Source organism: Vulpes lagopus, chromosome 2, assembly GCF_018345385.1.
Source record: "Vulpes lagopus strain Blue_001 chromosome 2, ASM1834538v1, whole genome shotgun sequence".
Taxonomy (NCBI): Eukaryota; Metazoa; Chordata; class Mammalia; order Carnivora; family Canidae; genus Vulpes; species Vulpes lagopus.
Genome location: NC_054825.1, coordinates 12,544,127 through 12,568,008, shown reverse-complemented (window position 1 = coordinate 12,568,008; position 23,882 = coordinate 12,544,127). Strand labels below are relative to the sequence as shown.

The window sequence follows — 23,882 nt, the reverse complement described above, 5'->3', positions numbered from 1 at the left end:
ATGGCTGAGAGAGATTTTTAGGAAGACATTTCCAGGCAGAGCTGAATTTAAATCATCATCCAAATACTACATTCTGACCTTTTTAAAATTTTAACATTTTATCTGAAGGTATACAAAATTTAGTCAATTGCTGTCATTATTTGTGAAATATCACTCTATTGCCTCCAATAAAAAATAATTACTTTTATAACATTAAGATAATTAAAGTCATTTGTAAAGACAGTATCAATTGAAACTTCATTGCACTATTAATCTATTATAAACAAATGCCAATCTTAAAACATAATTCCAGAGTGAGTGCAGTTACACTGGGTACAGAGAAGAACGAACAAGGAGCTCCCTGGCTATGCTACACCAAATGGATGAAAAGTAAAACTGATTTTATACTAGAGGGCTAAATAAATAAATAAATAAATAATTTTCCCCCAGTATGTATGCTTAGATTTCTCATACAAATAACAGATCACTCCATCTTATTCACTTCAATAGAAGGAACTCTTCAGAAAAAGACTGAAAAGATTTAATAACCAACTCCCAAATTTTATGCTTATTTTTCCAACTTCTATTAGTTTCCTGATATAGTTAACATTATCAGCAAATTGAGCAGTTGAAGACTCAGGTAAAAACCCAAGTCAAGACTCAAATGTCTTGAGGAATTCTGGCAAGTTACATATATCCCATGTTGCTCTTGGTTTCCCATCTCTTCTTTGCTTCAAACCTAAAATAAAGAACATAGAAAGCTCAATTTATTTCTAAATACTTTCCTAGACATGCTAACTAAGTGACACAGTAAAATAAACTTCAAACATTTTCACATACTCCATCGATGACAAAATAAGTATCAAAAAGGTTGAAGAGGAACACCTGGGTGGCTCAGCAGTTTAGCGCCTGCCTTTGGCCCAGGGCATCGCGGGATCGAGCCCCATATCAGGCTCTCTGCATGGAGTCTGCTTCTCTCTGCCTATGTCTCTGTTTCTTTCTCTCTGCATCTCTCGTGAATAAATAAATAAAATCTTTTAAAAAAAAAAAAAGGATGAAAAAATGCCTCCATATTTATAATCTGATAAACACGCAGCAAAGATACAAAAAATAAAATCAGTAACAATCAGACACCAACTGGATTCATATGATGTATCCCAGGATTTCTGTAATTCCTATCAAGTTACTAGAATTATTAGTAAAAATCTTAAACAAACTTACCCCCATGCAAGTTTTTTCTTTTTTCGAGCAACCTGTGAATTTTCAGCATCCTTTTTGGCTTTTACAAAGTTGTGGCAGGCAACTGCTTTGGCAATTTTAACACCAAGCTAAGAGTTACAAAGGAGAAAAACAAACAGTGAAAAAGAAATATTCTAGCTCATACAAGAATTATAGTAATATAAATACTTGAGAACTTGTGGATAAGAAAGCCATATCTACAAATTAGGAATTCTTATGCTCAGGCCCCCTTGAAGAAGCAAAGTGAACAAAAGTACCGATGTGGCCCATATTTCCCTCTATACCCTGGCTGTCCCAGTCTCCTGGATGGAAATCCTTCCCAAAACGAGGGCCCTCGAGGGTCCACAAGGATATGATGCAGATCTTCGAGCTATTCCAGCATTTCAGTAGGCCAAACAGGAATTCAGCCCTGATAAGGCTGCACACACTGACAGAGACATCAAGTTTCCTTGCTCTGGGCTAGAATTACAGCAAGTCAGTATGGTCACATCAGTTATCTCGTGCTGATCAGAGGCTCTGATTGACAGTCATAGATGTGATTAATAAAACATGGGAAAGCTAATTACTGCTTCATAAACGCACTTTGTGTGATGGGCAATAGCTTTTAGTTCATGGATAGGAAACAGATATAGGGGTGCTAAGAGGTGAGAAGGCTGGGTACAAGGACTACGGTACCTGTGCTGCCTCTGTGGGCCCCTCGTTCTTGCTCAGTTTGACACCCATCTGCCCCAGTCTTGTAAGATTCAATTCAAACAAAGCCTTCTTCTTATCCCACTCCCCACTGAAGTCTTCTCTAAGTCAACCTAAACAGTCTTTGTTCTGTCCTCCAGCCCTTCAGTCTCTATGCCATAACTACAGTTACCATACCCCGCTCTGCATAGGTCTGGCTGCTCGGCAAACATCTCCAGGACAAGTGTGGTGATCTTCTAGTTTTAGTGGCTCTGATTTTAAAAATGTCTGCCCACACGGATAGCTCAAAAATATCTGTTAAGAACCCAAGTTCAGCAACAAAGGCTAAAAATCTCCTTCTGGTGTTTCTTTCCTTTTCTATCCCTGAACTCACCCTAATGCATGTTAGGAGACAACAGACGTGGAAGAGAAGAAAGAACCTGGAAGCCACTGTCAAGTCAATGTGTTAGAGCCCGAGTGTTTTAGGGATCTGCTGGCCAACAGCAAGGCATCGTGGGGAGGTTAAGAGCACATGCATGAGAAGCCAACTTAGGAAAGTGAGGTTTGATATGCTTGACATTTCTTTCAGCTTATTTTGGAGAACAGTTTCCTCTAGGTTAAAACGAACCAGGAGGAATCAAGCACTGCTTGGGGTTCATGAACAACAGGACACACTGATTTCATTTTCCAGTCCAAATGAGAATAGATATCAAGAATGGAAGTAACTTGGGCAGCCCCGGTGGCCCAGTGGTTTAGCACCGCCTTTGGCCTGGGGTGTGATCCTGGAGACCTTGGATCAAGTCCCGCATCAGGCTCCTTGCACGGAGCCTGCTTCTTCTCCCTCTGCCTCTCTCTTTCTCTCTGTCGTGAATAAATAAAATCTTAAAAAAAAAAAAAAAAAAGAATGGAAGTAGCTCAACAATCAAACCAGAGTGCTGAACTGGTCAACACCAATTGAAAAGCCACAGATGAAAGGATCAGTTGTGACTTAGGAGCCCACCTGAGAAAGTAGACTAACCTCAGAGTCTCAAAATTCAAACCAATACAACCAGCACCACTGCCACCTTCATTATCTTTTTTCATAGGACAACATTCACTCAACAAATATCATGAGGGCATAAAGGTATTGTCTGGCGAGGTATTGTTCTAGAAGCTAGAAGTACAGCACTGACCAAACTGAGTTTCACAGTTGGGGCTAGGCAAAAGGAGTTGCTAGTTACACTGGCTGTCTATCCATTTCAATACTGGCTTCCTTCCCTTGGTCATCCTTTTGTTTCCAGTTCTTCATCATAGAAAAGTTCAGATACAGCGACTAAGAAAAGGCTAAGAATCAAAGAGCTAGAGCATCACACCATCTAAGGAGAAAATTAACTGCAAAGATGCTGTGGCTAATTTATCATTAAGATGGATTCCACTGAGGGATGCCTGGGTAGCTCAGTGGTTGAGCTTCTGCCTTTGGCTCAGGTTGTGATCCCAGGGTCCTGTGATCAAGTCCCACATTGGGCTCCCTGCAGGAAGTCTGCTTCTCTCTCTGTCTGCATCTCTGCCTCTGTCTCTGTGTCTCTCATGAATAAATAAATAAAATCTTTTAAAAAATGGATTCCACTGAAAAATTATCCATTTGTCATAAACATCAAAATCAGATTGGCACCTGTCAGGTTAGGCTAGCCAAAACTGTACCTCTCATACAAATCCCCAAATTCCACTGGCTGAACTTTTATATTTTGTTTCACTTCTAGTCAGCTATGGGCTCTCCTCCATCATGTGGCACCAGCATTTCAACGTCTGACTTTAAAGTTTGCTGCAGCAGAGGAAAAGAAGGTTGGAGGGTCTCACATGGGCTCTTAAATGCTTTCGTCCAGAGGTGATACATATTGTTTCTGCCCATAGTTCTCTGTTACAACTATTCACACAATTCTGCCTAAAGCAAGGTGGCTGGGATCATGGGGTGTTGTGGGCTCCCAGAGGAGCAGTGAATACACCTAAGAAACTGTCTAATGTCATAAAACACAGCTTGCTACCTGAGTTAGGATGTATGCCATGTCTCTCCACATTCATGTAGAATATTTCGTATCCTCTCTGCCCCTCACCCCCCACAAGGTAAAATGTAGAACTCTGTGTTTTTCTGTTTAACTATATTCCTATGTATTATGTATCAAATGCAAATTTGATATATGATATAGTTTTGCCAAGTCTACCTCCCAACAAAAGTCCCATTTGGCTAGTTTATCTTATATTTAAATTGAGCCTATACTTGGAGGATAAAACAAAAATGGCCTAAACCATATCTGCCATGTACCATTAAGCATGTGAAAAAATTATTTTCTAAAACTGTTGTAAATCAAGATGTAGCTTATATTTTTAACTTATTGAAATTTCCCAACATGGGTTTTCTGGATTGGGGGATGAGTAAACCAAAGAGTATCTCAATGTGCTTGATTTAAATGTGGAGCTCATCAACATGGTCACAGACCCTAAGAAAGTAAAAGCTTTTTGTTTTCTGGCAACATTAAGGCCAAGCTAGCACAGTCAGCATCACAGTAAGGATTCAGAGCATACATTCCATAAGACATAGTATAAATTTGTTAAAAATAATTCATTAAGACATGTAAAACACATATTTACACAAGAGGGCTCCACCATTTCTGTGGACTAAGTAAATATAACAAATAGCTGGGTATATAGGTAATACTTTCAAACAGACCTGTTCATGTAAAAGGTATATTTTCCAACTGTATTTGGTCTTGGGTTAGGTTAAATGGAATGTTCTTCAACTGATAAACATTCAACAAGCCTGGTCTATGTATTTTATAGAAAGAATCTTTTGGCTTGTAATGATGATGAAAAGTCATATCAATTTTGTGTCCTTCACATGCTTAAAATGTGTTTCACTTATTCCTGTGGAGAAAGAAAAAAAGAACAGAAATATTTGGCAATATGAAAGGATAATAAGATCTTCTATGGAAGAGACAGTTGAGAAGAAACTCATTTTCCCAGGCAAAGACGACTAACCGGAGTTCCCAAAGATAAAAGAATATCGTGCTATGTTTCAGTATTACAAGTAATATAGGCCAACAAGAATCCCCCTTTTACTTCTGTAAAAAAGAAAAATGTATCTTCATGCCCAAAGTAAACATCACAAAAGCTTGGTCAACGGTTTTCATATTAAAAAAAAAAATGTTTCAGGTCATCAGATAACTATAGCAACACAATGTGGAGAGAAAATTTTTAAAATGAATAAAAATATATACAGAATTTCTTGTATGTGTAGCCAAAGTATCAGCATTTTCCATATAGAACATCCAATATTTTGCTGCATTTTAATTAAGGTGTCTAAACATTATCACAAAGAACTGCAAATTGGTCAGAGCAAGCGGTAAGGAAAATTAAGCTCTAAAGGCTTTTTATCACCATATTTCAGGAACCAAGGGTGTAAAATGTTCTAATTTGGGATATATTAAAAGCCATAAAAGGTCTTTCAAAAAGATTAATGGTACTTTGCTTGGATTTAAGATAAGGGCTTTAGCTGGTTGGAAAAGCAGGGCCCTGGCTGGACCCTTGGGGCATTCATCTTTACAGCCACTTGGAAGATTTGTAAAAGCGTCTGCATAACCTCAAGCAAATGCACGGCGACATTTTTTTAATTCCTTTCAATTTTACAGGTTTAGCATGTGTAAATCATATTGGGCTGTAAAATAGATATAATGGCACATCTTGTAACATAGTAGAGATTTTTAAAAGACAAACTTTCAAAATAAAGTTGGTTTTTTTTTCTTGCTAAACCTTTGCCAATTCTAAAGTTTGCTGATAATCATTTGAAGCATCTGATTCAAACAGCTTAATCTAGCATAACTGTAAACTTCTTATCCATTTCATAAAATATTTTACTCATCTCAAAATTACTAGCTTGTAACAGATTTATGAAGTTTTCTTCCCTTTTGAACACTTTCAAGGCACTTATTTAAAAATACCAATTATCATACTTTAACTTTTTATGGAATAATAGGTCTCTATGAAAAATATTTATGCCATTCTCTTTTGTTCTTTAATTAAATGAAAACAGATGTTTTCTGAAGTAAAGCGGAACCATTACTGGAGTACTTAAAGTGTTAAGGTCTTTAATTTTTATATCAGTTTGGTCGACAATTCCTGATTGTCTTTACTCAAGCTCAACATTAATGTCAAGCAAGTTACCTAGGAGACGAAAGAGATCAAAGAGACAAAAACCCCTCCAATGTCTGATTAATCAAGCCTGCAAACAGCTTATTTCTTTTAGCCTGCATGCAAGTATGAAAATGAGATTCTGGGAGCCGAACATTGTGCAGATTTGTTCATTCTTATCAGAACAAAGCCAGCGGCAGCTTATTTCATGGATCATTGGCACTGTCATCACTGCTACACAGAACGGGTGACAGCTCCTCATTTTGAGGCTTGAACAAAATTAGCAAAAAGTCGGCACAAATTAGCCTCTCATCTTTTTGGTAATATGACATTATTCATTTACTTTTTATCCAAGTTTTAATTTTTTCCTTGTCAGCTATCCCTTTCTAGTGTCTCTTGCATAGCATCATAAAATGCCTTCGTAAAAACAAGCAAAGAAATAGCCAAAGTTGAAATAACATGGAAAGTTCAAAAAGCAAATAAGAAAAAGCTCTTCCAATGACTGATGATGCTTTGTGTTTTTTATAACTTTCAAAACTCTGCACTAATATTAATAGCTCAGAATATCTCGCAGTTAAGGAGTTTTATGAAATTAGTTGTGTATTTCAATAAAGAATATGATGTGGCTAATCTGTTTCAGTCGATCTAGAATGTAATGTGGTAATATGCTATAGTGAATTTGGGGTGTCTGCACCTGAGACTGGTACCCCTCCTTGGTCATACCTGAAATGCCAAAGCTATGAGGACTACAAACAAGCTATACTCCATCCAGTCATTTAAACTCTGAGCTTACATCGTCATTTTCTGTTATAGGAAATAGCCTAATTTCATTGTCATCTTAAAATGTGCACACACGTTTACACATTTGTGTGCTATATATATCTATGTGTGTGCAAAATTGTAGCAACACCTATTATTTATTTTTGTACCTCAACTGCCTATCAGTTAAAGCCAAGTAGTTTTTACTTCAAAATATAACCCAACAAATCTCGTTTTGGAAACCTGTCATGATATATTTATATATCCATATCATATATATCATGTGTATACACACACATATATATACTTACATATGATTTCACCGTGTAATTTATAAAAATAATATGTATTTGGTCCATGAGGTGTAAGAAGATATACTTTGATTCCTATACTCAACTTTGATTTCACAGTGAAATAGTTTATATAACACCTGTTTTAATGATGACTATTAAGGCTTCAAATTATATGTAGATTATAGTAATCCAGAGGAGGGCGAAAAGATGTTATACTGTTGAAATTACTCCTGGATATAGACATTTATATTCAAGCAACTTATCCCATTCATAAGGGAAAAAAAGCATTAAAAAATTAACCATAAGCTGTTAGATGCTTTACACAGTCCCCATAAGAAAGACAGTTTTTTTTAAAGAACTGTAGTACTGTTTTCAGCAATTTCTTTATCTCTGTTCTTCTAAGTAAGAAAGCTTATTAACAAGCTTTGAACTTAAAATCACATTTACAATAATGTGCCATCAACAGTTTTATAAGCTAATTAGAAAAAGATTAATTAATGACTGGCTGCTAATAAAATGGCAATCATGAAGAAAGAAACCAAGGGTGCTAAGCTTCAACTACCACCAATTAAGAGCTAATTACAAACAAATTATATATGTGTTTTGCTGTGGGCTTTAATTTACTAAAATGGTTTTAATTAAAAGAGAAAACATGCTGATTAATTGAACTGCAGAAAAAATCTACAGTATAAACTGTGCTTTGTCTGTCTCTTTAATTAGACTTGTAACATCTGAAATCTTTTCTTAAGGTTTGTTAAAAGCACAGATAAACATAATTAAAAGAGAGTATAAGGAACACCATTCTAGGTGATCACCCAATCATACCACAAAAGTTAAAAGAAGACATCCTCAATGCAAGGAGATCTAAGTAGGCACACCTAAAAACCTGAGCCCCATTTTTAGTTTTCTCCTATTAACATGGTCCAACTTCAAGGCTATACACAATTTTGTATGGGATCCACTCCACGTAAAGGAATTCACATAGCTAAACCTTCCCTTACCTGGATAGGCACAGCTTCTTTCCCACACACTCTGATCACTGTTCATCTACATGAAATTACTGAAATTACCTCTAACAACTCAGAAGAACAAGGCTTCAAAGAGTTAAAATCACCATTTAAAAGCCCCCCGGGACTACGCTCAGACTACACAATGATACACAGAAGAACATTTAAATTAAAAAACCACTGAGAAATGACCAAAGTTAATGAAAGTAAGTCAGTTCTAGATGATCCTTAGCAGACACACACAGCTCCCCACAGCAGAGAAGGCCCAACTTCCCCAGGTGGCTGAGCACACTGCTGCCAGCAGAAGGCTGCGCAGTGACGGCTTCTCTCTCTCCCCAGTGTCCTAGATTCCTTTCTGCTGCCAATCAGTGAAATATACCACAAAGAAAATGGTTCTAAACTCTCCTGTCTTAGCTGGAAAGAGAAAAAACAACAACGACGACAACAACAACGAAACCACAAAGAAAAAATAAGGGACAGAAGGCAGGGCAGTAACATTTCAAGGAGAAACATAAAATATATTTTGTGGGCATTAGATGACTTTGTATGAAATAATGTATTCTTTACCTACACCTCCTGGTACTAGCAACAAAAATAATATCCTTTCTGTAAAAATGAAATGCTGAAATGGATATTTAAAGTCTCTCTCTCTCTCTAATATATATATATATATATAATATTCAACGCATTTTACTTTGTTTACCCAATCTTCAGTGGCAAGAGATCACGATAATTAAGAAAACAGAAAGAATCTGCCATCCTTAGAGTCACACATTCCAATGATAAATTCTTACAATAGGTAATAGGAATATACATTCAGCTTCATATCTTAATGAACTGTTTTACCTTTGGAAACACAGTTGTTAAAATATTTCTACTGAAAAAAAAATAAACACGAAAATGAAAAAATAATTTTGCTCTCTGGATTAAAGACCCAAAGAGCTCAGAATGACAAAATTTGCTGCATTGTAGTATGTCTTTCAATTCAGTTTTTTTTTGGGGGGGGGGGGGCTACGAAATGCAAACAGATTAGAGCTTTTGAAAATAGCACTAACGAAAAGTAACTTCAAACTTACCAAGTTTGACAGAATCTGTATTTCAAAAATTTAAATAAATATATCAAGTCTGAACCCTACACATGATAACATTCCAGGTACTTTGACAGGTACATCTGCCAAAATTGTATTATCTGGGGGGAAGAGGAGGGTGATTCAAACTCTTACCCCATTATGACAACACTGCATGTACATCAACATAAAACTAAAACCGAGAATGAAAAGAGCAAATTGTAGCCGGTGTCCTCTCAGAGAAACTAAAGCCTAACAACGAAGTGCACTGGAGAAATTCTGAATGCTAGAGAGAGTGCGGGAGTACTCGCGGCACCTTTGAGAAAGGACCCTGTCTTAAATATGCACATAGAATGCAGCAACTACCTCCTCCAACATATATATATATATATGCCCCTCTTCAATGACGACGCCTTCAGACTTTTTTAGAAAATCACTCTAGAAATAGAGCTTAGTCTACAAATTAATCATCTCTCCAAATTAGAGAGCATTTTATTTAACTAGGAAAGAACACCATCAATTCAACCATTAGTTTTTTAAAAAGGCCATTCTCACCTTTGTTATTTAAATATTTACAAACTATATATTTCAACAATATTAACTTCACCCGTTTTGGAATCCAAAAATTTAAATCGTCTTACTTAATTCATAAAATTCAAATTTAACTCTCAGTTTAATTCATACTGCCAATGTCATGAATGCTCTTTCTAGGTTACATAAAATAATTATCATGTTACAACATGAAGTACTGCTGTTTACAAAGAATTAAGTTTAGCTGGTGCTGCCAAAGACAGCACAAAGTTCAAACAAAATGCACAGGCAGCCTCTCTTTTCCATTCATTTCTACTCTGACACTGTTCAGTTATAACTGAAATCAACTGGAGCAATGTATCGAGTTAATGTGACTAGATGTGACTCACTCCATGGCAAGAAACTCACTGCTGCCAAACCAACGGGGTTTTATTTATCTACAGGAGGCTAATGTGAAGATGCCTAGAGAAAAATTCTTTCCAAAATGTGACATTCAGCCTAAGTGCTGCCTACTTATTAATTAAATCTAGGCTTTAGCACTTAATTTTAAAATGCTTCTACTGATTTCTATGAATTGGTATAACCTGGATTGTAAAAAAAGATAATGTGTCAGAAAAGACCAGTACCAAAGGATGGAATATTTAAGGATCACTATCAATGAACAGAATATACTTCCAATTTAGGTCTAAGGTTAACAAGCCACAAATATGCTCAAATACTTTGTGTATGTGAAAATGGTATTTTTTTAAAAACAACTTTTTAAAAAATTAGAACAGTTTCATCAATATGACACAAACCCAAATATATTTTTCCCCTGCATCTCTCCTCCAAGACTGTTAATGACAAAGAAGTATTTAATCAACAGGAGGGACAGTCCCAAGGCAACTACATTACTACACAGCAAAACCAAAGATGTTAGCACAATCAAGGCTTCAAACCTGTGAATTTGAGCTGTCCCCTAAAACCAGAAAATATATATCCTTGATGTGATCGTTAATTTAAGTGAATGTGATTCTGGAAAAATATGCATTTGTTATGCTACAATGATAGTGCATGGACAAACAGCACACTGTTGTTTTTGTTTCTGTTTTTTGAGAAACTGTTTTCATGGCCCATTCACAGGCATGGTTCTACTTTTGGCTTCATATTTTTCAATACTGATGCTGCCCTATTGGTTTCACAGGCTTATAAATGTTAAACATCAAAAATTAGTTTCACTTATTATGGTTGGAAAAGGCTTTAAGAACTCTGGGATCTGTGCCTCTGAGCAAAGGCTTTATCAGCAGGTCCCAGTCTCTGCTTCTTGAAAAAAGAAAACGGAACTGATTAAAAACCAATATACCTGACTTCCAAAAGGACACCTACCATGCACGTATACAGTTAATTCATAAAGGGTTTCTGCCCCAAACTCACAATCACTTACTTTTGAAAATCCCATCTCTCATATCTGTGGTAACTGGCACCAAGGGAATAAATATGAAAAATTAAATCTCAAACTGAACTATTTATTCAAGAATTCTATCTAGATTACTTTATTCTTCATGGATGTTTAATGACCATCAGTATCTTTCCAAAGTCTGTGTCTGAAATGCAAACACTGTCCAGATGTTTTGCCATTTATGCAAGGAAAAGAATAGAATAAATTTTATTTTTTCTTTTAATCAGTATTCTTTAACCTCACACTAAATAAACTTGTTTTACTAGAAGCAGGCATTATATTTGTGTGTAAGTAAAAAAGAAAAAAAAACTTGAGAAAAATGCTTACTATCCTTACAAATGATGAAAATATCCTATATTTCTGAAGCAATCTCATTTATCATAAATGTAACAGGAAATAACATGCTTAAAAAGGAAAATACCTAGTCAGTGCTATGTGATTCATTTCTACCAAAGCAGTGTAACAAAACAAAACGCAAAAAAAGAAACCTAATATCCTCAAAGATAACACACATCTCGGAGGCTGGTAAGGCATACAGTCCTGTACATTCTGACACGCAGCTTCAAATGGCAGAGGAAGGAAGGCTCACCAGTGATCCCTGACAAAGCAGGTAAGGTGGGAGTTAACATGCAACTGCTGGTGAGCACAGGGCCACGGTGACCCCATCTCCTCCCAGTGCATCATTTAAAAAAACTATATCCAATTTTTCAATTGTCCAGGTTTTACAAAGAGATTTAACAGATACATAAAAGATTATATATAATTCAATATCTCACTTAAGACAAATTTTAGGTCTGGTTTGCCAGGTAAAGATGAAAAATACAATCAAGTAACATTTTAAAAATCTAGTTTGGCAACCACCATGATTAATAACTGTCCTAAACAGGAAAAGAATTAGCAGTGGATGCTAAAACCAGTGGGTAAAATATAATGACAGAATATTTACACAGTCTCAAATTATCACCCATCTTGCCACGAGATACTTATTAATTACATATGGGGAAAGAGTAACGTAATAATAATAATGTGGAGAAACCCAGGGACACTGCCTTACCAAAACTTCAAAGTAGTATCATCAATAAATGGGACAAGCAGATACCATGTGCCTCCTAGTATCTTGCGTTGAGACAGACACAGCATCATTTATGTGATATTCCTGCCAAAAGTGCATGAGGAAACAGTAGATAAACCAAAACTGAAGGATATCCTACAAAATAATTGGACTCCTCAAAAAATGCTAATGTCCTAATAAAGACAGACTGAGGAACTTTCCAGAATGAAGAAGAATAAAGAGACATAACAGCAAAATGCAATGTCCTAGACCAGGAAGAAGAAACCATTTTTTCTGCTATAAAAGAAATTAGTGAGACATTTGGCAAATCTAAATGAAGTATATAAATCAGGATGAATGGTAAAGCAAATGTTAAATGTTAACAGCTTGGGTATCTAGGTGAAAGTGAATAGAAAATCTTTTCACAAGCTTTGCAACTTTCTGAAAGTCAAATTATTACAAAATTAAACTTTTTTAAAAACTTGAATACATTCAACTTTTAATATTTCAGCACTATTAACTTTACCTAGAAAAAACACAGAGCCTGCAATAAAGTAAATGCTTCTCTCTGAATTCCCCCTTAAGATGGGGGTGCTAATCAACAGAAAAAGACAAAAAGAAAAACAACCAGCCATGGTTGGGTCATGTGGAGCCCACATTCTAAAGCTGCAGACTAGGCCTTGCATTATTTTTTCTTCTGGTAATAAGCTAAGATCCGAAAAAAGTAACTGACCTGGGGCCGCTCGCTGAGTCACACTCACCTTGTTATTTGGTAGAGATCACAAAATACCTAACTCTTAGGTCTTCCAAGAGGAAGACTGGAAAAGCAATGACACGGGGACACCAGTTTGTTGAATCCTATGATCCCTGAGAGAGAGGTAATGACAAGTCTACAGTGTTTCTAAGAACAATCAGGAAGCCATACCCTAAGGCCTCACTGGATTTTATTATGTTTCTATCCTTAGCTTTACTATAACTATACAGGCATTTCAGAGATCAGCCACATGCTGATGGTACAGCATTTGCTGGAGAGCACACAGTCATAAATACCCACAATTTTTAAAGAGATTCAAGAGACACCATCTCAAACATGTGGCACAACATGGACCAAAGTGGTGTATTTAAGGACCAGTTCTCCAAAAGGGTTGCTTCTGACCCAAATGAGGTAGATATTCAGAGAAACCTGCCAAAGGCTTCCAATACCTGCCTATTTAGATGTGACCAAGACTTAGTGATTGATTGGTGTTGCTGCCCTGTGAGCCTTTGAGTCTCTGAAAGCCCACTTATGCCTTCAGCCACTACCTCCATCATACATCCTACTGTGCCTACCCCTCATCATCCTTGCAGCCAGATCCACTTTTATCCATGGGACTCTCTTCCAGCCCTGAAGCATATTCCTCCCCACCCTTCTCTCACATTTCAAGGTCAACTCTCCAAAATTTGGAGAGGAGATATGCTACTGATATAATCCACTATCTTGTATATACTTGCAGGCTACCCAAGAATCTTAACCACTATGTCTAACAACAGTTCTACGGAAAGTAAGTTCCAGATGCCAAAATAGTAACAACAAACATTAAGTGCTCTATTATGGGACAGAATCTTAGAGATGGTCTTTAACACAAAGCTGATTTGCAGAGATAAGTGCCAGGTACACAGCAAGCTGAAGAAGCCACTATAATAACTGCCAACTGACACTTAAATCTTATCGAGGTTGTGGTACCATTCAACACACTATCAAATACATCTTATTAAAATATAATAGGGGTGCCTGGGTGGTGCAGTCTATTGCAGTCGGTTAAGCATCCAACTTGGTTTCAGCTCAGGGCCATAAGATCAAGCCCTGCATTGGACTCTGCACTTAGAGCAGAGTCTGCTTGAGATTCTCTTTCCCTCTCCATCTCCCTCTGCCTCTGCCCTTCCTCATCCTGTGCTTGTATGTGCTCATGCTCTCTCTCTAAAATAAATCTTTAAAAGAAATGTAATACTTGAATCTTTGTTTGAAAACAGAGTGATAAAATGCTATTGTATCTAATAAATGTTATAATCAATAAAATCAAAACATGACTACTAAAAAAGACAGCAAATGTCAAAGCACAAGAAATAAAAGCTGGGAAGGGAAGAATGAATCTTATGAGAAAAAAGTAAACAATTTTTTTTAAATGTCACTTTTTGAAAGGTCCCCTAACTGCCATTTATACTGCTGCTTGCTTGTGTCTCAAACTCAAGCTCCAAGCTTCATAATTTCCTATATAGTAGCCATTTAATAAATAAGCACACATATGTAGACATGTCACAAACATAAGTATTAACTGCGACAATTGATCTTAACAGTTTATGGGGGAAAAAAATAACTTCTGAATCCCAAAGCCTCACTTCTGGATTTATTTCCCTACATAAAAACATATATCTCACAAGATACTTATGGCCAGCATCCAAAAATGGGAAACAGACCAACAAACAGCAATAAATAGTGGATTTTTTGCCATTGGCAGCAGAAGAGTGAAATGGTGCTTCCAGAGAAGGATTTACTGAAACAGTTAAGTTCATCACTAGCCTCATTTGTTTAGAACAAATGCTCACCTGTAGGTGAGTTAAGAAAGAACAGGGCACATGGACAGCAACTTGCACAGACAACCAATGATGCTCTCCATGCAATTAAACCTCTGGGAGTCTAGTTTAAGAGTAAGGTGAAAAAGGTAGGGATACACTAAAAGGAAAGCTATGGTAGAACTTTTTCCCTAAAAAAGACAAAAAAGAATCACAAAACCCATTAACAACACCACAACATATGCCCATTTGAGGTCTTTACTCTATGTGCAACTTTGCCTACTGACACCCAGCAGCAATTGGAGAAAAGGTACAAGTCACAATCTTCTGGAAGCCTTGTGTACTTGAAAAAAGAATATTCAATGTCTCTACTGGTTTTATATTCTAGACTATAGGTTTTAAAAAGCTGAAAATTTTTTAGGGCTGAAAGTTTAAAATATGCAGGGAAAAAGCATTTGGGGAGGTGAGGGCAAGGAAAACCTTGAGATGTGACACTGGAACACACAGCTGCCCTCAGGGAGAGTTAAACAGAATTAAAGATGCAAATGGAAAAAGAAAGCTAGTCTTTTAATCATAACAGGCAAAAACCCCTCTGAACTAGGTGAAATCTAGGGTTGAATATCAATCATGAATTATTTCTACCATAAGTTTTAGACCAGAATAATTTAAAAACATTGAAGACAAAAATAGAACCCAGCCCTTCAAAATAAATGGCAGTATAAGACGAAAGAAAATGGACAGAAAGGAAAATCTAAGATTAAATATTTGAGGGGCGCCTGGGTGGCTCAGTCGGGTAAGCATCCGACTCTTGATCTCAGCTCAGGTCTTGATCTCAGGATGAGGTTCAAACCCCACACTGGGCTCCATAGTGGGCATGGAGCCTACTTAAAAAACAAACAAAAAAAGCGAAGATCAAGTATTTGCATACTAAACTTACTTGTGGTCACAAAAAGAATGTACATTCATTTTAGAAAATCTGGAAATACTACAGTTGACTCACCTCTCGAGTAGCTAGCTGGTTGCTGAGTTCCTCAGCCTTCTCGATGTTCCATTCTTCCACAGCCTGGTCTATGCTCTTTTCAAGGCCCGACTAGAAAGCAAAGAAACCTAAAACTTAAAGGCAGGAAAGAAAGGCAAACAATTGCTGGCAAAAACTATGTCACAGGGCTATACCGAACATGTTACTTAGACCACTGAATTTTCATGGTGACCCCTGTGGTATTTGGTACCATTCCTATTTACTGATGAGAAGGCCATGCAGAGATACCAAATGGCTTAATCAAGGTTAGATAACTTCCTGAACTAAGAAAAAGGAGATGCCAATCCAGACTTCTGTGACTTCAAGGACTACACTTCCCCTTAATTACAATATAATGTTAATGATAACAATAGTTAAAATGATGGCAAGCTTATTATGTAGTAGACTCCACCTTAGTATTATAACAAAGCTCATTTATCCTCCCAACAATTTCACAAAATACTGCTATCCTGTTTTTGAACATGAGGAAACCGAGGCCTCAGACTCACTAACATGGCCAAGGTCCCAGAGTCTGCAAGTGGTAAGGCTGTCACAAGAATCTGGGTCTGCCCAGAGCCTGTACTCTCACCACCTTCCCCTGCTCCTTCCTGTAGCTGAAGCCCTCCTTCAACAGCCCTCCAGCGTCTGACTATGGGTATTCAGGTAGATATTAAATATGGGAGGAATGTTACATAAGAGAATGATTTTATTTTCCTATGAAAATGTTTTTCTTTATTAGCTAAAGATGCTTCAGGAAATCATAATTAAAATGATTTTCATGAGGCTACCAAACAGATGAGGTAGGATTCATCATACATTTATGGAAAGATGTTTGGACTTACATAACTGAATTTAGCTTGTGGAAATAGTTACCGCAGAAAGTTTTAAAAATGTTTAAATGGTCTAATATATATTGCTTCTCACAAGAAAATTTTGCCCTAACAATGGCTTAGCCAGTGTGTCCTCCACATTTTCAGTTCCCAATTTCTCCCTCATCTAGTAAAAGGGACCCCAGGAATGCCTCTGCCTGTCAGTGTACTGCTTAATTATACCCATCAACTAAGAGAAATTTTGTTCCTGTATAGCCTCTGTTGAAACAAGACTTAAAAATGTCTATACACATTTGTCTAGGCACCTGGGTGGCTCAGTGGGTTAAGTGTCTGCCTTTGGCTCAGGTCATGATCTTGAGGTCCTGGGATTGAGTCCCAAGACAGGCTCTCAGCTCAGTGGGGAGCCTGCTTCTCCCTCTGCCCCTCCTCCGTGTTTTTTCTCTATCCCCTGCTCAATGGAATACTAGTCAGCCATCAAAAAGAATGAAATCTTGCCATTTGCAATGATGTGGATGGAGTCAGAATGCATTATGCTAAGCGAAATAAGTTGGAGAAAGAAGAATACCATATGATTTGATTCCTATGTGGAATTTAAGAAACAAAACACGTAAGAGGCACCTGGATGGCTCAGTCAGTTGAGGGTCTGACTTTTGCTTTCGGCTTAGGTCATATCTTGGGGTCTTGGGGTTGTAAAATCAAACCCTATGTCAGGCTCCATGCTGGGTGCAAAGTCTACTTGAGATTCTCTCTCTCCTTCTCCCTTTCCCCTTTCCCCCCACATCACACACACACATGCTCTTTCTCTAAAGTAAAGAAATCTTAAAAGAAACAGAACACGAATATATAAGGAGGGGGAATAAAAGAGAAGAAAACAAACCATAAACTCTTAATGATAGAGAAAAACTGAGGGTTCAGGGAGGCTGATGGGTGGGGAAGGGGCAAAATGGGTGATGGATCTGAAGGAGGGCACATGTTATGATGAGCACTGGATGTTATATGTAAGTGATGAATCACCAAATTCTACTCCTGAAACCAATATTACCCTGTATGCTAACTAACTAGAATTTAAATAAAAATTTGAAAACAAAAAAAGTGGCCATACATAATCTGCCTAAAAACACGGAACACAGACAGGCAAGGTTATCACTAGTGTCCCTGTTGAATGAAGATCATCCCTTCTCACAATCCCTCACCCTATCTAAGGACTTGATAGGATGACACGCTTATCATCCTTGCTCCCAACTGTAGCCTGAGACCATCATTCAATAGGCCTTAGTCTCTGATCCCAGGCCATGTGTCTCTCCTGTCCTTTTCCCATTCTGGTCCTATGATTACCGATTTCCCATTCTGGTCCTATGATTACCGATTACGTCCCATGTCAATGTCTCCAGAAATTCTTTTTTGTATTTCTGAAGAACTCTTCTCCTCGTGATCCAACAAACACCCTGGACTCACTTTTCCAACATCCTTCATCCTCAGGGACCTCTAATGCCCATCCCAGGATCCATACTCAAGGTCTGTGACACACCAAGTGTGGTGTGTGCACCTGTTCAGGTCTGTGAATAGTGCCAGTCCACGCACGACCTGAGCATGTGCCAGAATGTAAATCAACTACATGACTACACAGCTTGGACTTTTGGTTTTAGGGGAGAAGGGGGAGGGGAGGAAGAAAAGACTTTCTCAAACAAGGAAGTAGTACACTGAGTTATATTCAGACACAAGTTCTGTATGTCTTAGAAGACCAATACTTTGAAAAGGCTCACTCTGGGCCATGCAACAGACATCACCTGAGAAAGCTCCAGTTCCAAAGATTTACAGTCTGGAATTCTTTCTGAACTCAATATTCTGTCCTTTCACTAGTCTCAAGTCTTCATAGCCAGTGAACCTGCCTTGTCTTCATCTGAAACCCTACCCTGGCACCACCATATTTATTCTCCCAGTCCTTCAGGCCCTTCTTGGATTCTCCTGCCCTCTCTCTCTCTGGCCTGCCATCCATGATTAACCTTTTCAAACTCTAAGCCAGGAGTTCTCAAAGTGTATGTCCGGACCAGCAGCATCAGCACTACCTGGGAACTTGTTAGAAATCTAAATACTCTGAATCAGAAACTGGGATCAGGGCCCAGCAATTCATTGATGCTTATCAGGCCAAAATTTAAGAACCAATGACCTGGGACGCCTGCATGGCTCAGTGGTTGAGTGTTTCCCTTCAGCTCAGGTGATGATCTCAGGGTCCTGGAATCAAGTTCTGGAGCAGGCTCCCCACAGGCTCCCTCTGCCTCTGTCTCTGTCCCTTCCTCCCTCTTTCTCTCTCTCTCTCTCTCTCTCATGCATAAAAAAAAAGAATCAATGACCTAAGCAATATGTACAATTTCCTCCCACATTTACCTTGTTTCGGCTCTTTCCAACCACCTATTTCTACTACTTGAACATCTAGGTGTCCCAGCTGTGTCAGAGAAAACCAAGTAACTCAATTCACTGGCTTGTAGTAAAAGACGATCTTCAAATTCAACTGAGTGGGCTCTAACTTCTACCCTTGAAAGTTCCCACATTCCTCTAAGAAGTTGTTACTTTTCTACTTTTTCAAATGCCCTCAACCCTACCTCCATCCTTTTCAGATTATAACTCTCCCTTCTAATTCATGAGAGGCTGAGGCAGAGTGGGAGGGGAAGAGAAGAACCAAAGAAGGGACACTGTATGTCCCTTCTACAACCATCCACTCACCCTGTCCCTCTGTCCCTACTGCCTCCAAGAAAGAATCATCTCTTTCCAAAACTAACCATATTACCTGTGCTCATCCTAATCCTATCTGCTTACATGTCACCCAGAAGCCTGCTCTTTAAATTTTCTCCTCTTGGGGTGCCTAGGTGGCTCAGTTGGTTTAGCGTCTAACTCGTGATTTCAGTTCAGGTTGTGATCTCACAGTCATAAGATAGACCCCCAAGTCGCACTCCAAACTCAGTGAGGAGTCTGATGAATATTCTCTCTCCCTCTTCTCTGCACTCTCTCTCACTTTCTCTCAAATAAATAAGTAAATCTTTAAAAATAAATAAATAAAAATAATTTTCTCCTCCCCCCCCTCTTTTTCATTCTTCTCGCCCTACAAACATGTCTGTCTTTCCCATTCTGGACCAGGGACTGGATGAGATGACACAGCTTGCTTCTTAGGTTGGTACTTCATTTCTCTCTTGTAGGTCAGTGTACTGAGAGGCCTGTGTCATCCCCCACTGCATTCTCTATTCCTTTTGTCTTCACCCTTCTCTGAAACTCAACAATCACAAATAACACCATTTGTCCTCCTCCTACCTGATCATCTATTATGTCAACTACATCCTCATTCTTAAAGCTACCTCCCCAAATATAGAACTTAAATCTCCTTGGAGGTCCTTGATCTCCTTTTCTTGAATTATAACTCTAATTATGACAGTCCTCAAGGCTCTGTGATTAGACCCCTTTTCTTCTGACTTTTCCCTCTTCTCCAGTAATGTACTCAGTCCTAGGACTTCAATTACTTCTTATAAGCTGCTTCATATATCTTTAAAAATTCAAAACATCTGATGTCTCGGCTATACCAAGATCTCTATCTCCAGCCACTTGCTAGTTATCTTTATATTGAAGCCTTGGAAAGGCAGGGTCTCCAACTTTTTGTTATGCTTACAAACAAGCTCATCCCTTGCTGCCCTGCTTCCCCTTCAGAGCTGCCCACCCACTCAGTCACCCCAGACGGGAATCCTCAGTGGTCTTCAATGCCTCCAATTCTGTGCTCTTATTTTTAACTTTTTTGTAGGGTATCTCATGTCTCTTTTCTGGGCTTCTTAGAGGCCTCATCAACTCCTGTTTGGAAGTTGACAACCTCCTCCAAACTAGTCTTCTACCTTTTTAAAGTAGAGACACCATGTCATTAGCCACCTTGAATTGCAACTGAAATCCCTCTACAATAGGTTCCCACAATGCTTTCTCAGCCCCATCTTGGGCAATGCTGTGCTTCCAATCTCTGGTCACATTTACCAATCTCTTAATGTCCTCGGTGCCTCTGATATATTTCTACCAGAAAAATCTTAGCCACCCTTGTATGTCCCATGTCAATGTTACCTTCTCTACCTCTACAGGTTCACTCACCAATACATCCACTGACCCTGCTTCACTCTGCCCTGTGCCTAGTACCTAACTGCCTTCCACAGTGCTTTCTCCAAGCTGTACTATCACTGCACTCCATGACTCTCTTGAGCACTTGTGGGTCTGTCTCCCCTGCTGGGTTCCAGGCTCACTAAGGGCAAACATGTATGGTCACTGGCTTGGTGTGTCCTACCCCCTAGCCTGTTCTTCTCACACAAGAGGCTCTCAGCCTACATTACTGAGTTAATGATCACAGTGCAGTAATCCATGGGTGTATTAATACTGAAAAGATCCCACTCAAATGAGGAACACTTATTACAAAGCCATTGCTTTGACAAGTTCCCAAGAGAATTCCACAACAGTAATGTTGGATTAATAGCAGCCCTATGGTTAAACAAGGGTCATATTTTATTATGCTTACTGATGTATAAATCTTTCCCACTGCTAGAATATGCATTTCTTGAGGGCATGAAGAATATCTTCTCCCTCTTGGACTCCCAGTGCTTAGCACAGTCCCTGCCTCTGGACTTTGTATTTATTATTCACTTTACAATAGAAATGAGGTATTTTATTTAAGAAAAGCTAATACAGTGGCCTAGTGGGCCCTCCTTCCAGCACAGGATATTAGGTATCTCCTCAAATATATATGAAAATAAAATACAGCAAACTTCAATTTTTCCTGCACCACAAATTCTAGGGAAGCAGTTACCCAAATCCAGACTTAATCTGTCCCAGCCTTTCATTTCAGTAGCCTGGTCACTAATGGCATCCATTCTTGGGACAGTCTGGCTTACTCCACATAACAGCTCTGTATGTTTCCCTCCAATTATGTAGGCTTCCTAAGATTAGTTAGACCTGGGTGCTATACTCCTTTACTCCAGGACCACAGCAATCGCAGATCAGTGCATAATCCATTCTGTTTTTTAGCACCAATACCCTGAATAAACCAGTGGTCTGCTTATCAAGTCATTTTGTTGTATCAACTTGCTAACTTTCCTTGGTTATCATGGAGTCAGCATTCACAGTTAATGTCACAAAGGTAGAAAACAAGAATATTCCCCTCTCCCAGAAACTTACATGAACTGCTGAGCTTCTAAGTATAATTTTCACTTAAAAATAAGTCAGCTAAAATTACAAGTCTCTCTCTTTATCATTAACTAATTCCTATTCCCCCAGCCATTCAGAGCACTAGCATAATATAGCAGAAAAAGCACTGGAAGAGAAGTCAAGAGAGGTGGTCACGGCTCTGGGTAAATGAGATTTCCTTAGAGAGAGAGCAAAGCCTCGGTTTCCTTCAAGAAAAGGAGATGATGGGCTTGATAACCAAAATTCTCTCCTAGAAATAAAATTCCACTCCCATGTTCAATTTTGTTTTTAGCTCTTTTAAAACTTTTTTTTTAATTCAACAAAATTTCACTGGATACAACTGTTTCCTTTTTCTCTCTTTTTTTTTTTTTTGATGATTTATTTATGTAAAATAAAACAGCTCCTTCTGACTCTGAAAAATTTCTGGTTCCACATGCACCCCCAAATTTTCTGCTTCTATAAGAAGATATTAACATTCCAAATACATTCAAAATGCTAACATTAGTTAAAAAAAAAAATCCTAAGGTAAAACATTCCCATTTTCTTAAGATCGTAAGTTAGTAATTTACAAAGAACATGGCTGGTAAGGTCAGACCCAGGGATTCAAATTCCACCTCCTCTACTTACTGACCAAGAAACTCTGGGTGATTCTTAGACCTCTACAGGTTATAATTACCTTACCTCCAAAAAGAAGGTAATACCACATTCTCTGCAAGTTTATGGTAAGGGTCAAAGCAAATATATGTATAATACTGAGCAAAACTCTAGAACATAGAGTCATTTGATAAATAAGCTGTTCATAATATATTATCTAAGTATTAGGATACTATTAAAACCGAAAGGCCGGGATCCCTGGGTGGCGCAACGGTTTGGCGCCTGCCTTTGGCCCAGGGCGCGATCCTGGAGACCCGGGATCGAATCCCACATCAGGCTCCCGGTGCATGGAGCCTGCTTCTTCCTCAGCCTGTGTCTCTGCCTCTCTCTCTCTCTCTCTGTGACTATCATAAAAAAAATAAAAATAAAAATAAATAAATAAATAAATAAATAAATAAATAAATAAATAAATAAATAAAACCAAAAGGCCTAGCTCCATATGGCTACAGACCTCATCATAACATACCAAAGCCTCAGCCCCAAGTGTAAGACCCAAGAATTCAACTTTGAGTCAGTAAGTACTCTCATGAAGTAAGATTTGAGTAGTAAGTCTTTTAAAAAAGTCTTAAGTTAGACCCAAGCATACCTCTGTTGGAATTATCTCTAATGTCTCTCATAGCACAGAAGTGAAACTGATGATACTCTGCAGGGCCTTGGTGTGCTTCTAAGGTGCCTTTTGTCAGAAATCAGAATTTAGCTTAAGATAAATATACCTCAACAAATTAAGAGTCAAACAAATTTAGAGACGGCAATTTGGCCACAGGTGGAAAAACATCCAAGGCTGGTATCTAATAGGTTCCCACGAGGCCATAAGTAACCTCTAATTAAAGTTTTGCTGCAGACGTCAAGAAGACAACTATCAAAGAAATGTATGGGTACTAAGGTTTAACATGAAGGACCAATCAGCCACATGTGCATATGGAGGATCTCTTTTAACATGTGATTAAAGCTCCTTTAGTCAAACTGTACAATATAGTTCTATAGAAATTTTGCTACTAGGGACACCTGGGTGGCTCAGTGGTTGAGCGTCTGCCTTTGGCTCAGGGCGTGATCCCAGTCCGGGGATTGAGTCCCACGTCAGGCTGCTTCTCTCTCTGCCTATGTCTCTGCCTCTCTCTCTGTGTGTGTCTCTCATGAATAAATAAAATCTTTTAAAAAAAATTTGCTACTAAATTCTTAGACAATTTGTCCAATTCTTAAAGCTTAATACAAATGAACTAATTCACTAAAGTTTGCTGTGCTCTAATTAGACCTAAATATCAAAGGGAAAAAAAATTAGGTAACCTCTCCATGAAGGAGAAAAAATAAACTACTAAGAATTAGGGGTGTTAATTTTATGTATAAATCATACCTACTTAAATTATTTGAATCACCACCTGGGGATAAAAAGCTAATTAATGCTTTGCAATTGTGTAACTGACACCAGGGGAATGGCTA

The 23,882-nt window shown here is 38.1% G+C and overlaps 1 protein-coding gene across 2 annotated transcripts in view; it reads right to left on the bottom strand.

Moving 5' to 3' along the window:
- Nucleotides 1-498: 498 nt before the first annotated feature.
- FAM204A (family with sequence similarity 204 member A) overlaps nucleotides 499-23,882 on the bottom strand; it is a 33,776-nt gene continuing 10,392 nt past the window's right edge. For both annotated transcript variants that reach the window (XM_041744902.1, XM_041744901.1), the window contains exons 6-8: nucleotides 15,745-15,834; nucleotides 1,201-1,307; nucleotides 499-718 (exon numbers count right to left, since the gene is read on the bottom strand). In XM_041744902.1, coding sequence (XP_041600836.1) covers nucleotides 667-718; nucleotides 1,201-1,307; nucleotides 15,745-15,834 — 249 coding nt within the window. In that variant the 3' untranslated portion in view covers nucleotides 499-666. The remainder of the gene's footprint in view (nucleotides 719-1,200; nucleotides 1,308-15,744; nucleotides 15,835-23,882) is intronic.